Below are 12348 nucleotides of genomic sequence, written 5' to 3' on the forward strand. Positions count from 1 at the left end.
AGAGCAACAACAAAGTCAGGGTTAATGACCCCGAAAGACTCAAAACAACCTTCCTCTCATCTGTAAACCAACAACTTTGTTGTGAGATGCAAACCGATAAATGTAACAGCAAATATTTGTAATGTGATTTAATAGGTTGGCGATTACGTTGTTATGGTTACATTTGAGAGATAAATATGAAAATTAACCTGGTTTGGTTGTTTAATAGCTCAAAGTTCTAATTTCACCCATTTCACAGTGGAGACAAAACAAACATTCACCAACATTTGGAGGGAGAGTGATGTTTTTGTTTTTTATTATGGATCGATTTGCTCTTGGAAAAGATGAATGACCAGACTTGTAGCGGCCCACCAGACCTTTGGCCACCGAATAAAACCTGCGATTACGACCTTGTGCAGGCCAATAATTCACAGCTAGCGCTGATTGTGGGTTTACTTGAAAACCAATAATCGCAAAACAAGCTGATGTACGGCAACTTAGAAAAGAAATGTACAAAAATATATAACAATCATCACGATTATGCTACACTAACAATTTCCTGTGGGTTGAAAAACACTAACAGGACTGTGAGGCTGCTCACAGATCACTGTGAACCTGCAGTTTGCAGCGCTGACCTTTGATTATTCTGGATTCTTATCAGTACACTCTGTTCAGCCATAATATAACACAGCCATGATTTACAGTAACGGATGTCAAACCAGTCAGACGCTGATGCAGACACACACATCTCTAAATACTGTATAGTTTCTGTTCGATTCTAGAACTGTCAACATGTGACTCCATCGGGCCCTGTACAGTCACCGGTTCAGCTGAATGAGGAGCTTCAGAATAAAAGCAGAACAAATTCAAATGTCGGTCAGCGACACACACACACACACACACACACACACACACACACACACCGGCATTGTTCAATCAGCTCAGAGTCCCGTCACTCATTCATGTGATTTTCTCTCCAGAGATAATTTGACTGGATTTTTTGCTGAAAACACTCCTGGTTTAAATCAGTTTGTTCCATTGCTCTCTTTACACTCATCTTTTTGAATCTATATTAACTTTGTTGAGTACAGTTTAAAATTTACAACATGCTGTAGTATTTAATTGTGTCTAAACTGATCTTATTACACTTTCAGCAGTATGTTGGATCATTTTGTATCAGCAAGAACAGTAAATTAAACTCAAATAATCCTCATGTCTATGAAAAATGAAAACATCCTGAAAACATATTGTTTAATATTTATATGCAAAAGTTATTCCATTTGAAATTAAAATATAAAAATTTACCAAAACTAAGACTGCAATTTGTTTTGTTATTATGCAGGCGTCAGCCAACTGAATTGAGAAAACATTTACAAAGAAAACATAAAAATCTATTCGTCTGAAACATCGCCACCTTCCAGCCGGTCATTTTTCTAGTGAAACGGACGTGTTGTTCGGGCGCCGTGTTCGTCTTGGCCTCTGAACCTCAGCCTACGATGCCTCCACCAGGTGAAATCCTCCGTTTTCCTCCACCAGTTTCTCCCTCTTCCGGGCCTGAATCAGGCTGTAAACCACAGCTCCCAGTGTCTTCCTTTTCAGACTGAAGCCCCGCCCACAGCCACGCTCCATGAAACTAGACCTCTCTTCCCGACTGCTCACAAAAAATGTACGAATCTGCAAATTTCGAGAAACATCACTGGCTCGTCATCATTGTAGTAATTACAAAACATTTATTTGTCATGAGCTAAAGCTAACGGATGAAGGCGAGGTTAGCCTCACCTTTCCATGACGTTCGCTGATGCCTTTGACGAAAATACTCCCTCTGAGCTGCCGAAGGAATCCTCGTTCCACCAGGATACAGCTGGTGGACTCTGGAACCTGAGGGGGGAAGTGTGGGGGTGTAACCGTGCACATGGCAAAGACCCAACAAATCAGACATCCTCACCTGGATCATACCACTGACGCCCGTGCTCTCCATCCGGCTTGCTACGTTCACCGTCGTCCCCCAGATGTCGTACTGAGGTTTTGTGGCTCCAATCACGCCAGCGATGACTGGCCCATGAGCAATGCCTGCAGATGTTGCCACAGGAGACAGAAGTGGTGTGTTCACCACTACTAAACTCTTCATTTTGCTGTTTTGCATGTTGTCGTCTTGTTTTTGTGTTTTTTGACAGACAGCCTCCATTTTTAATGGATGCTAACAGATGCTAAACAGCCTTTTCATGGATGAAAACAAATCTGGAGAGCAACTTTGGGTAAATGGGTGCCACATTTTACTGGCCACAGATTTACTGGTTACTTCATCGGTGACTGTAAAGGAATCGGTTAAATTTTGGGGGGGACTAAAGGCCAGAATTAGCACAACAGCCCTTTTTTTATGATCAAGAACGAGCACAAGACACATGCCAAGTGAAGAATGTGCAACAGTGGTTCCCCTTTATTTCTTAGACTTTGACCCGCCTGGTTGAAACCCTCCTGTCTGTGCTGTTACGGTACCCACCGACTCGGAGCTGGAAGCTGTTTCCTGTGTCTGTGTTGATGTGTTTGAGCGTTTCCTGCATGGACAGAGCGAACAGGACCAGCTCGCTGAGGTGATGCCAGCCATCCTCACACTCCTGAACGTGAGTGAAAAACCACAGGAAATGGGAGAAAAATGTTCTCTTCATTTATCCAAATGCTGGTTTTTATTCGGTTTTGAGGTTTGAAGAAGTCGGATGTGAGGACTGACCTGTCTGTCAGGAGAGAGGCCGGAGGCAGCCATATATGAACTGCCCATCGTTTTTATCTTCTCCACGTCCTGAAAATAACTTTCATCCAGCAGCTGCACGGACACACGCAGCAAGAAATTTCCTTTTCATCTCTATAAATATTCACTTAATCATCTAGATTACAAAAGAGTGGGAAAATACTGCGCCTGACAAGTTTAAAGGTTTTATTTTATGTGTGTGTTTCTGTGTTTCTGCATCTGTCTGTGTGTGTGAGACCTCATCAAAGTCTGTGATGATGTGATTGAGGAGGCGGAGACATCCAAAGTGCTGGTCAGCAGCCTCTTTCTGCTCGTAGTAGTCGGAGAACCCTGGCAGAGAGGCGAAGAGGACGCCGACCCGCTCGTACGATTGAGAGTAGAGTTCCTGTGAGGCCCAGACACAAACACAATGTCCACAACTGCGCACACACACACACACACACCGCTGCAGACACACATGCGGCAGCAGCTACCTCATTATTGCGGTCCCTCTCCAGGAAGTGTTGGGCAACGTGGGCTGGGAGGATGTTGAGCAGCAGGCACTCGTTGTGCTCCCGCAGCTCCCTCATGTCCTCCACCTCCTTTCTGGCCTGGAGGCGCCACAGGAAGTCCAAACGTGCCATCGCCTCGAGCTATATACCACGAAATTGACCAACAATTCCATTTAAATGTGACTTTTTCAAAATGTCTTTGCATGAAATGAGTTGAGAAGATCATGTTCAAACCCAACCATTCAAAACCAGTTAAAGTAACCATTAGAAGCAATGTTACACAGTTAAAGTTACACTGGTGGAACTCTAAAGTTACCAGTTGTATCTTGTATCAGCTTCACACGTGGTTGTTTAATATTACTAATTGTTTTTTATTTTATCAACGGTAATTCAGCAATAAACTTGTGTGTCTCATTCCAAGAACAACCACTAGAGCTCAAATTTCGCATGTCAAAGATTATATTTTGTGCTTAAAGAAGATAAAAACAGCTTTGTAGTCATAGCAAAATAGTTTACTGGAACCCAAAACCCTTGAAATATATGTATATACAGTATTATTATTAAAGCTAGATCTTTAGCACTGGGTTCACATGTCAAAGAGCTTCTCTTTGATTCTTTAGCTAAAATATTACCACAAATTCAGAGTGGGCAGAGCTCACCGTTCTGCTGTTGTAGAGAACAGCTGTGACAAACATCAGCATGAGGATGACACAAATCCCCTTGGTGCACAACTGATGAGACCTGAGAGGGACAACATGTACCTGCGTAAACGTGTGTGGAATCATGGGCTACATGCAATGCAAACAAGGCAATAATGTCACCTGTGCGTCTCTATGAGAAAGGTGTACAGCATGGTGGCGAGCAGAAGAATGACCAATTTCAACACGCATCTCAACCTCAGGAATACTGCGCAGGTTACCATGGAGACCACCCCGCTCAGCACCATGTACTGTTCACAGTCAAGACTGTTAATTCTCCCGCAGTCATAGTGACATATCATCGACATAGAGTGTGATTTGGTGCGAACACCCCACCTCTGGATGTGTGCAGATGTTGACGGCAGGCCAGGTGGAGGTGGGCGGAGCCAGGAATGGGTCACTGCTATTGTTGTGAATACCTGCCGAGCCGCACCAAAACTGGAGGGGGGGAAATTTAAAAGTAATTAGGATTGGAAGGAAGCAGAACGCTAGCCAGTTTAATATTAGCAACTTGTCCGGCTCACAATGTCGACAGTGGCGATTCCGAAGTTGATGCTAATTGCAGTGAGCATGACCAGAGTCCTGGTGAACTCGTTCTCGTGAATCCAGCAGCAGAGAGACTGAAGAGAGGGGGGGCAGCGTTTAAACTCTTCTCCCAACGTCAGCACCAGGAGAATGGAGTAAACGCAGCCACCGACCAGCACCAGGACCACCATGGGAAAGATCCTGGACCATGTAATTACAAACAGTCATTCAATAAATGTTCTCCTGTCTGAGGAAGAGGGAGAACAGTCGGGTGAATTGGCGCACCGGGGAGCAGGGATTAACACCTGGACAGCCATCAGCAGCAACGACAGGATAAAGGAGCAGACAATGTTCGACTTGAAGAGTTCGTCTCTCATTTGGGAGTACTGGCCAAAAAAGAAAATATCAGTAAAGCCGCAGCCAGTGACCCAGACACAGCCCCGCCCACCACAGGAGAGGACCTCATTACCTTCCCCTCCATATTGGTGTCCTTGAACACCTGAGTGAAAGTGGTGATGTGCTCCTTCCTGATTCGCTCACTGCTTCTGACCTCGATGGCCTGACGGATCCTCTTGTTGACTTCCCGCAAGCCTGACCGCTGTGCTGCGATCTGATTGGGCAGCTGGGTTAAAGAACCATTTGTGAAGGTAGCGAGGATCTAAGGACAAAGGAGATCACATTATCAAGCCATTTTTCAAAGGGACCCCCATCTCGTTTTAACGATCCCTCACAAAGTTCATTCCGAGGATATCTCCAAACGGTAGCTCGGCGCTCCAGGTGGTGATGTCATCGTAACTGGGACGCCTCTCTTTAGGGCGCTCCGCCTCCTTCTTCAGCACTGGGTGGACCAGGTATGTGTCAATGTTGTGTTTACGTAGAAACTCACTACGGTCTTGGCCGTGCCCCACCTCTGTTTCATAGATCCCACCCAGACAGTCCAGAGTTGCCCGTGAGATATGAACTCGCCTAAACAAAACAAAACAAAAAGGTCAAACCAACTGGACCTAACTGGAGACGTAACCCAGGGGCGTATCTGACCCCGGCACTCCCGCGGCCTCCAGACTGTTAGCAATGTCCACGTCCCAACTCCAGATGTCAAACTGCCACTTCTGAAGGCCCAGAACACCACAGAGGACGGAACCTGAATGCACTCCGATCCTCATGTCCAGTTCCAGCTGAATTTCCCGCCGAATGTAACTGCAAAAGTACCACGTATTGACAAAGAATCTTCTGTGTGTGTGTGTGTGTGTGTGTGTGTGTGTGTGTGTGTGTGTGTGTGTGAGGTTTTACCGTATGGCATTGATCATGCTGAGACCCATGTCCACACAGCAACGGGCGTGTCCTCTTTGAGGTTCCGGGACTCCAGATACACAGTAATAACAGTCGCCCAGTATTTTAATACGCAAACAGCGATGCTCCTGTAAACACAAACGTCTGCTCTCAGGCAACAATCAACTGTCAAAAACTCCACAATAGAAAAACATTAATCGGTATAAAGGTTGGTGTGGTTGCCACTGAGACCGGACCTCGGCCAGCCTGTCAAATCGACCGAAGAGTTCGTTGAGGGTTCTGACAAGTTCTTGGGCTGAAAGAATCAACGAGAGGGACGTGAACCCAATGATGTCAGCAAACAGGATGCTGCAAAAAAGAGCACAGGCGATGGTGTATTTCAAACATCACAAAGAATGCACACAAATGTCTACATCTCTATCAGGATCCATTCAGCAGATGGACAACGTCACTGTCAGACAGTGAGGAAAAGAGGTCACGTGTTTTTCTGTATAGTGGACGTGAACTCATCTGCAGTGGGATCCCTCAGGGCTGTAATCTTGGCCCATTCTAAAATTACATAGTTTTGTTATTTTACCTGACATCCTTGTAGTGATGGATGTAAATCTTGTGGAACTGCTGAGGCAGCAGGTAATCATCGATGGGGGCCATGTCCCCGATCATGTCCAGGACCAGAAAACGGGGCAGGATGGACATCACCAGACGTTCCTGAAGGACACAGAACCATGTCGAAATGAGATGGATTTTCTTCTAAGGGCTTCTGACCTATTTTCATACTTGTCTTTGGTTCTCTCTCTCCAGCCGGACCCGCCCCTCTATACATCTTCTGGTCTCCAGGAACGACTGTCTTTGAGTTCGGTCTGACAGGTAATGAATGGAGAGACCGGCAGTGTTCATTGCGAGGTACAGCAGGGCCTTAGACAAAACCTGGGAGGGTGAAAACCAGCAGAATCAGCTGACAACTGACAAAGACAAAAAAGAAGAAAGGATTAAAACCTACCTTTCTGACGATGGCGAGGTCACCGTAGTGAGAGAAGACATCCAGCACCAAGTCCAAGATGGACGTGATTGTCCCAGCAACAATGGACCACAGCAGAGGGAGGGGCAGGAGGGTGTAAGTGGAGAAAAGAGAGAAGCAGACGTACCAGGAGTGATCACTCTCTGCCCAAATGAAAGCACCGACCAGGACCTGCAGAATCTGAGAGAACCAGCTGACCACAGACAGGTACCTGAAACAGAGACAGTCAGACGTCCCGCACTCAAATCTAACTGACCAGATCATGAAGCACATGTCCCAACCTACCTCAGCCACAACACCGACATCATCACCTCCTTCCTCGTCAGCACCAGCACGCAGATTCCTGACCAGAGGATGACGGAGAGGCAGGCCAGCCAGTTACAGGCCACGCCCCCCCAGCCCGACGGCCACGTCAGCACAAGGATGATGAGTCTGGCGAGGATGTCGATCATGTTGGTGACAACCAGCGAGGTCCTTCGCTGACCGGACGAAAACTGTTGGTACAGTTGCTCCAAGTCAGGGGACCTGAGCAGGTGACAGGAGGCTTTGGTCATAATTTAAGTGATACTCATATTCATTATGTTTAATGTGCATTTCAAATGTTAGCTCAGCATTGCTAATAGTCATGTTTGGAGTTGTATGTGTCTATGTACTTGAACCTATGCTGCAGCATGGGGATGAAAACACCCCACACAGTCGAACCACATGACTCATAGAAATCAGCGTCCTGCTTCACACACGATGCCGCTTGGCTCTCCGGAATCGTTGGGTAGATACGCGCAGTCGAGGAACGCCGCTTCTGCCAGGATACCGTGCGAGACGCCTTGTTCCGGATCTGCCTGCAGATGACAGGAGCTCACAAGTGAGGAAAATATGGAAATGACTGGTGTTTTTGAAAATAAAACATTTTGTAAAAACCGTTGTCGTCCGCATAGAAACGAATCACAACTTTATGTGGTGTTCCACAAGGTCCAAATGTTTGGATTTGGACTACTCTTACTTTGTCTCATTGAAATCTTCAACTCTCTATTACTGGGAACAGTTTAGCTTCCATCACCTGAAACCAGTATAAGCGCAACGTAAACTGGCGTTTCCATTATTTCTACCTGTTCATTTCGGCGATGTAAGCGTCGGTGACGATAATGCGGTGCCTGTCTCTCCCCAGGCCTCCGGCTAGCTTCAGGGAGTACAGGTTGTGTTGGTCTATGATGTGCCTCACCGCGTTTCGCCACAGCAGCTGCTTCCTTTTTGGGCCAGCAGAGGGGCTTAAACTTGCACTGAGGCTGATGTCACTTCCTGGCCTCGCCAACTTGCACTCGCCGTTCTCCAACATGTAGTCTTGGTCCATGATTTACAACAGGCGACACCTGCAGACGTGGAGAGAAGACATTAATTCCATCAGACTCAGACTGAACTTAAATGACACCGGGACAGCCAGAACATACGGTGCTGTTCCACTTCAGAGGCAGGTCGGAGGTCTAATCCAATCACGTCAGATCACTGGGTATGTCCGGAAGGATCAGTGACAACAAATGTTGCTTATCAATTCCTGAGTCAATTAGAGACGCTTGGTCAACAATCATAAGGGATCAAAGCAAAATAAGGAACAGCAAAGTCCTGCGGGGTCCAATGGTGATGTTTATGAGCAGGCGGCACCCTGCAGGGAACATCATAATGTTGATTGTTTTTTTTACATGAGTGGACAGAATAATGTAATTTGTATATATGAATACAATCCAGAGCATCAAATATAAGTATTTACAGAAATATAGATACATACATTGTATCATGCTAACTGGGGCTAAAGAGGACTCTGATACTGGTTAGGGTAACTTATACTGAAACTAAAAAGTCTGTGATAATTCTTTAATGCTAACATATAATATAGATTAACCGTTGTCAATTGTGTCATAGAACCATAAGAGAAGTTTCAAGTCCACATTCAAAATGAGCAAAATCAGCCTGCCTCATGAACATGTAAATGCTAACATCAGATTTTTACTTCTGATAAAAACATTTTAAAACATATGTAATTCACATTATATTTTCTGAAGCTCGGTGGTGCAGATTTTATTCTGCTTTTGACTCCTACCTCAGTCACGCAGAAACCTTTTCTGTCTCTTCCTCCATTATCCCAAAATGCTTCGATTCAGCCTCCGTTTTTGGTGTCTTTGTTGATTTGTCTCGGTCCATTTCATCACACTTTTCATGCCTTTTGACACTTAACTGTTTTGTTTGAATCAAACATCAATTTTTCTTCTGTTTCCTGGCATTGTCATCTAATTTTCCTCATCCTCACAACACTTAAACTCCCCAAACATTTGATGCTTAAGTTCAGGACATCAAAAAGCATGCAAATATCTGAAAAAATAAAGATATAAAACACACACGTTAGATGAACCCAGCAACACTCAGCAAAGAAGAGCGAGGTGCAGGTTAATCCCATCACGAATTGTGCGGATTAAGCGTCCCTGATGGGATTGGAGGATCTCGCCCTCTGTTCATGTAGGTGTGTGTTTTAAGACAGAGAACAATCAAAGACAAAAACACAAACTCACTGTTCTGCAACACAAAACCAGGAAAATATATAGAACGGGTTTAGTAAACTGAATTTTAAAAAAAATAAAAAAATTTTTTAATAAAATCGGTGGATAAATTACAATTGGAGAGCTTTATCTCTAAATCTCGAGGATTTTTAAACATTTATATATTATATGCATACGGACAGATTAAAAGCTGACTGATCAGTCAAAGTCAAACATCTTGAACGCCCCCTGCTTGCTCATCTCAATAAACCTCACACAACCTCATTCGAATTAGTCATTTAAAATTTTAAATGACTAAAATAAGTGAAGGATCGACTGAACGAAGCACATAACATGAACCATCTCAATCATTTTTAATATTAAAACATGCATCGTGTGTGCAGTTACTGTATGATTGAGTTGATCCAGAACACACAAGTAAAAACAGACGCGAAATACACAAGCAGGCATCACGAAGCAGCGCCGATACAGAAACCTGACGTTAAGAAAGAAATTGCTTTATAATCAAAACTCGTCATATGAAGTCTAGAGTTCATCGTAGGAAAAAGTTTTAAGACACTGAATTGTTTAAGACCTGTGGGATATGAAAATAATGCAAATAAAAGACGTTACAAATAACGAAATATAACTTATAAATCTCTCAGTTAATACTTTTAATGGTTCAACGTGTGTTTTGGAAATCCTGATTTTTTTTTTGAACGTTTGTTTGAATTCTAGATTAATTTATGGAATATAAATACTCACAATCAGATTTAAAGCCAAACTCTCATTAAAACAGGCTCATAAACACAAGTTCAGTCAGGGAACAGAGCGATAAGTTGGCATCGAGCACTGTGGCAAGCAACATGGCACGCGAGACCTTTACGCTGAATAAATAAATAAATAAATAAATAAATAATAAACAGTGAGTGTTCATCGAGGTCCAGGTGCAAATGATCTGCTGCCTGTGGCTTTGTGCTATTTAATATTCTTCAGCAGTGAGGTGCGAGCGTTCACCACAGCCTTGAAAGCGTCCTCGCTGCCGGGGGCCACGCATTTGTCTGGGTGCAGCAGGACCGCCAGCTTCCTGTAAGCTTTGTTCACTTCCTCCCTGAAAATAAGCCACAAACACACCGAAGGTAAATGTCAACAGCTCGACTTTTTTGACCTGACCACTAATCCTCGACCCACCGCGTTGCACCGGGCTTCACGCCCAGCATATCCCAGGAGTCTTTGCTGTTGCGGATGCGGCGAATGGTGTCGGCCTGCTCCTTGGTGAAGCCCGCGCTGACTTCAGTCACCGGACGCTTGCCTCCGTTCTCGCACATGTCGGTGATGGACGAAAAGAAGGACTGAAGAACCAGAAGACAAAGTTCACTTTCATGTGCTGAGCGTGTGTATGAGTGTGTGTGATTACAGCCGATCATTCTTGAAACACAAACACACCTGAAACATTTCATTGATGCCCTCCCCGCTCTGCGCCGAGGTTTCAAAGTAATGGAAGCCCCTGGACTCCGCCCACAGACGTCCCTCCCCCTCGTCGACAACACGCCGCTTTGTCAGATCCACCTGTGAAGACACGTGGCAGTCCGGCTGTTTGAGTCCGACTGTACCGATGAGGCGGACATCGCTCACACTCCTCGTACTAGATGTGTCTCTGCCTGGTCAACACTTCCTCTCATGCCATCACCTAATCTCCACCGTGTCTCAGATAAATAAGCAGCACAAGGCTGACCTTGTTGGCGCACACGATGAACACGATACTGTCCATATTGGCCTGAGAGCCCATTTCCTGTTTCATCTCCCCCAGCCAGCTGTCGAGGGCATCAAAACTCTCCCTCAGGCCCACGTCATAAACCAGCAGGACCCCCTGACTGTCCTTGTAGAATTCGTTCCGCACCTGAGAGGGAAAAGCGAGTGAGGAACAATCCCGATCATGTAGGTGCCACAGATCCAGCAGAAACTCACCTCATAGAAGAAAGGATGCCCGGCCATGTCAAAGATGTTCACTTTAATTTCCCTGTCTCGAACCTGCACTCTGAGAACATACACACGGTTTAATGGCCACACACCTGAAGGAAGGCAGACACACCGGATGTGAACTTACTTGGTGACTCCGTAGTCGATGCCGATTGTGGCCAAATACTTGGGGACAAACCTTTTCTCACAGTAGCGTTTGATGATGCAGCTCTGCAAAATAAAAGCATGGATCAATTAGGGTTTCTAATGATTAAGGAATAAAACGACTATATTTGCTGTGTGGTGTGAACCATGTTGAACGATCATAACTATGACTAATATATTCGTGTAACAATCTCTGACATTAACAATTCCTTAATGTGTCCCCTTTTCTTTTTATCATGGAAGTGAAATAATTTTCATTCGTTAAGCATTTTTCATCGATCGCTGTAATGAAGCTAGATTTATATTTCACTCTGGTAATTTAATACTTTGAGAAGTTAATCTCCTACATTTCGAATCTATTACAACTGAATATCAAACAGTAAATTTTAGTCTTATTTATTCGAGCAACGATGTGGGCTGTGATAAAGTGTCGCTTACCTTTCCAACCTCGGCATTTCCGAGACTTATCACCTTCACACGAAGTGACTTCTTATTGTCTCTGCGCTTCGGTGTGTTTGTTTCCATTTTTATTACTTTAAAATGAAATAAACTGTTTATGTTCCGAATGATGCTGCTGCTGCTGTTGTCAGAAGAGGCTAACAGGGCTATGTGTTAGCAAGCTAGCAATTTTCGCTGCTTTTAAAATTGCTCATCCTTGTCTTTCTTTAAAAGTGCCACATTGTTTTATTTCACATTTAAAAATAGCATTTAGACACAGCTGCCATTGTAGCAAACAGCCGACACGCAACAAGCCTGCTAACCGCATAGCCTACAATGCTAATCAGCTGTTTGTTCACTTCCGGTCTATATTTCCACCGTAAAAGAGCTTCCGGTTATGCTTTTATTATCAGCATGTTAGAAGAACGTTCATCTCATAAAACAACGTGCATTTAAACCATACATTGGTGTTTAAATGACTTCATATTTTGCTAGAACATTTTTAACAGTATTT

At 44.4% G+C, this 12348-nt stretch overlaps 2 protein-coding genes across 4 annotated transcripts; both read right to left on the reverse strand.

The window, feature by feature from the left end:
- Positions 1-265: 265 nt before the first annotated feature.
- LOC130523019 (adenylate cyclase type 8-like) lies at positions 266-9476 on the reverse strand. 3 transcript variants are annotated; one of them, XM_057027951.1, is made up of 25 exons: positions 8840-9476; positions 8193-8296; positions 7854-8114; positions 7401-7586; positions 7033-7272; positions 6730-6958; positions 6507-6656; positions 6307-6437; positions 5966-6077; positions 5730-5857; positions 5478-5636; positions 5171-5405; positions 4909-5097; positions 4725-4825; positions 4439-4640; positions 4251-4352; positions 4038-4165; positions 3876-3957; positions 3199-3357; positions 2964-3110; positions 2708-2800; positions 2480-2594; positions 1925-2049; positions 1759-1857; positions 266-1653 (listed from the first exon to the last, which is right to left on the reverse strand). In XM_057027951.1, the coding sequence occupies exons 3-25, from the start codon at positions 8093-8095 to the stop codon at positions 1471-1473; spliced, it is 3537 nt and encodes a 1178-aa protein (XP_056883931.1). In that variant the 5' UTR covers positions 8096-8114; positions 8193-8296; positions 8840-9476; the 3' UTR covers positions 266-1470. The 3 variants fall into 3 exon arrangements, with proteins under 3 accessions (XP_056883931.1, XP_056883930.1, XP_056883932.1); XM_057027950.1 differs by having other exon boundaries at positions 8193-8404; XM_057027952.1 differs by lacking the exon at positions 8193-8296.
- Positions 9477-9629: 153 nt separating this feature from the next.
- Positions 9630-12217, reverse strand: dnajc27 (DnaJ (Hsp40) homolog, subfamily C, member 27). The gene is made up of 7 exons (XM_057027972.1): positions 11835-12217; positions 11380-11462; positions 11241-11310; positions 11008-11172; positions 10719-10841; positions 10464-10624; positions 9630-10383 (listed from the first exon to the last, which is right to left on the reverse strand). Exons 1-7 carry the CDS (start codon positions 11919-11921, stop codon positions 10251-10253), a joined length of 822 nt encoding a protein of 273 aa, XP_056883952.1. The 5' UTR covers positions 11922-12217; the 3' UTR covers positions 9630-10250.
- Between the last annotated feature and the right edge of the window lie 131 nt (positions 12218-12348).

This window comes from Takifugu flavidus, chromosome 3, assembly GCF_003711565.1.
Source record: "Takifugu flavidus isolate HTHZ2018 chromosome 3, ASM371156v2, whole genome shotgun sequence".
Taxonomy (NCBI): Eukaryota; Metazoa; Chordata; class Actinopteri; order Tetraodontiformes; family Tetraodontidae; genus Takifugu; species Takifugu flavidus.